At 33.3% G+C, this 1,466-nt stretch overlaps 1 protein-coding gene across 1 annotated transcript in view; it reads left to right on the top strand.

Moving 5' to 3' along the window:
* Positions 1 to 276: 276 nt before the first annotated feature.
* LOTGIDRAFT_175222 (hypothetical protein) overlaps positions 277 to 1,466 on the top strand; it is a gene marked incomplete at both ends in the record, with an annotated part of 6,166 nt that continues 4,976 nt past the window's right edge. Inside the window, 2 exons of the mRNA XM_009055848.1 lie at positions 277 to 323; positions 1,029 to 1,050. Of these exons, the coding sequence (XP_009054096.1) occupies positions 277 to 323; positions 1,029 to 1,050 (69 nt within the window). The remainder of the gene's footprint in view (positions 324 to 1,028; positions 1,051 to 1,466) is intronic.

Below are 1,466 nucleotides of genomic sequence, written 5' to 3'. Positions count from 1 at the left end.
ATAATTAAAGAGATAGTTTTCAAGATTTTCATTACCAGGTTACTTTTAGATAGCTTTAATGTTATAGAATTAACAGAAAGATTAATCTTTTTGCTTATAACTTCCAGATAAGGCAATGGATATATTCCTCTAGTCTTTGTTAAAGTATTTATTACTGTTTGCACATAACTTCCCAAAGCTACTTTTGAAATAAGAATCTTGACTTTTAGGGTTCCAAGAACAAAGGAGCTGGTCTTTAGCTTCAACAGGACATTACATTTGGAGGTCAATACGGTTATGGTGGAGCACAAATGTCCTAAAGGCGACTCTTGGAACGAAGCCAGGTAAAGATATTTTAATAGCTATCATGAATATGGTGTTGCTATACAAGTCATTATAAACACACTGTAAATATTACATTTAGCAACATAATATTATTTTTTGGAAAACCTTACAACACAAACCCAAATTTTTATATGCGTCCTCACATTCACCTTTGTATATAATCATAAGATTCTACTAGCTGGTCTTCGGCCAGATCTATTGAAATTGATCTCATGACCACCATTGTTTGGACTTAATTACACACACAAGCCTCCTGTAAAGTTTCCGAAGCTCTAATACGCTTGTTTCATATGTGCCATATCAAAGAACTAAGTTGTATATTTTTAATTTTAGGTGTAAACAGATAGAGCTTCATTATACAGACGTCAAGTGCTTATGGTGTGGCACAGAAGCTCGCAAGGCAAGTTTGTTTTAGAAATATTTAATCTGTAATTTTAAACCATTTTGATATTCTTAATTTGAAATATCTTGCAACACTCTGGTACAGTTTCGTGAATCATGATATTTTTGTTCAAAAATAAACAAATACATGGTATTTATATGAGTAATCAGCCAATCAAGACCCTATATAGAATGATGACGCCAAATTGTGATCTCTATTTTAAGGGTGTTTCATGGCCTCTCACACATTGTATTTGTTTTTAACAAATTACTTAAAATGGTAGTCATCTAATCATTTGCAATTATGTATTTATATTTTTCAGGTTAGAAAGGGTAAATGGTCTGGTAATTTACCTACCCGCAATAGCACTGCCACAATAGGAGTGTTCTGAGGTCATGGCCTGTATGACTTTTCAGACCTCCTATTCACAGATGAAGAGGAACAGATGAAGAACAGATGAAGCGGCGCCTACAGAACAGATGAAGAACAGAAAGAAGTATGAAGAACAAGTCAGTGAAGAATGCTGAAGAAAGATCAACAGATGAAAAGAGGGACCTCCAAAGAGTACTCAATAAGAAGAACCAAGTCTTCAGATGAAAAGCCAATGGTATGTTACAAGGGATTTAGTGAACATCTTAATTTTTAAAATGAAAACATAATACTTGAACGCCATTTAGAAATGAGGCGTACATATAACAGAAACAAGGCAATATTATGGATTTTCTTTAATAAACTAATTAAACAGATAACGTTCGAACAA

This window comes from Lottia gigantea, assembly GCF_000327385.1.
Source record: "Lottia gigantea unplaced genomic scaffold LOTGIsca_254, whole genome shotgun sequence".
NCBI lineage: Eukaryota > Metazoa > Mollusca > Gastropoda > Lottiidae > Lottia > Lottia gigantea.
This window is presented reverse-complemented; position numbering and strand designations above follow the sequence as displayed.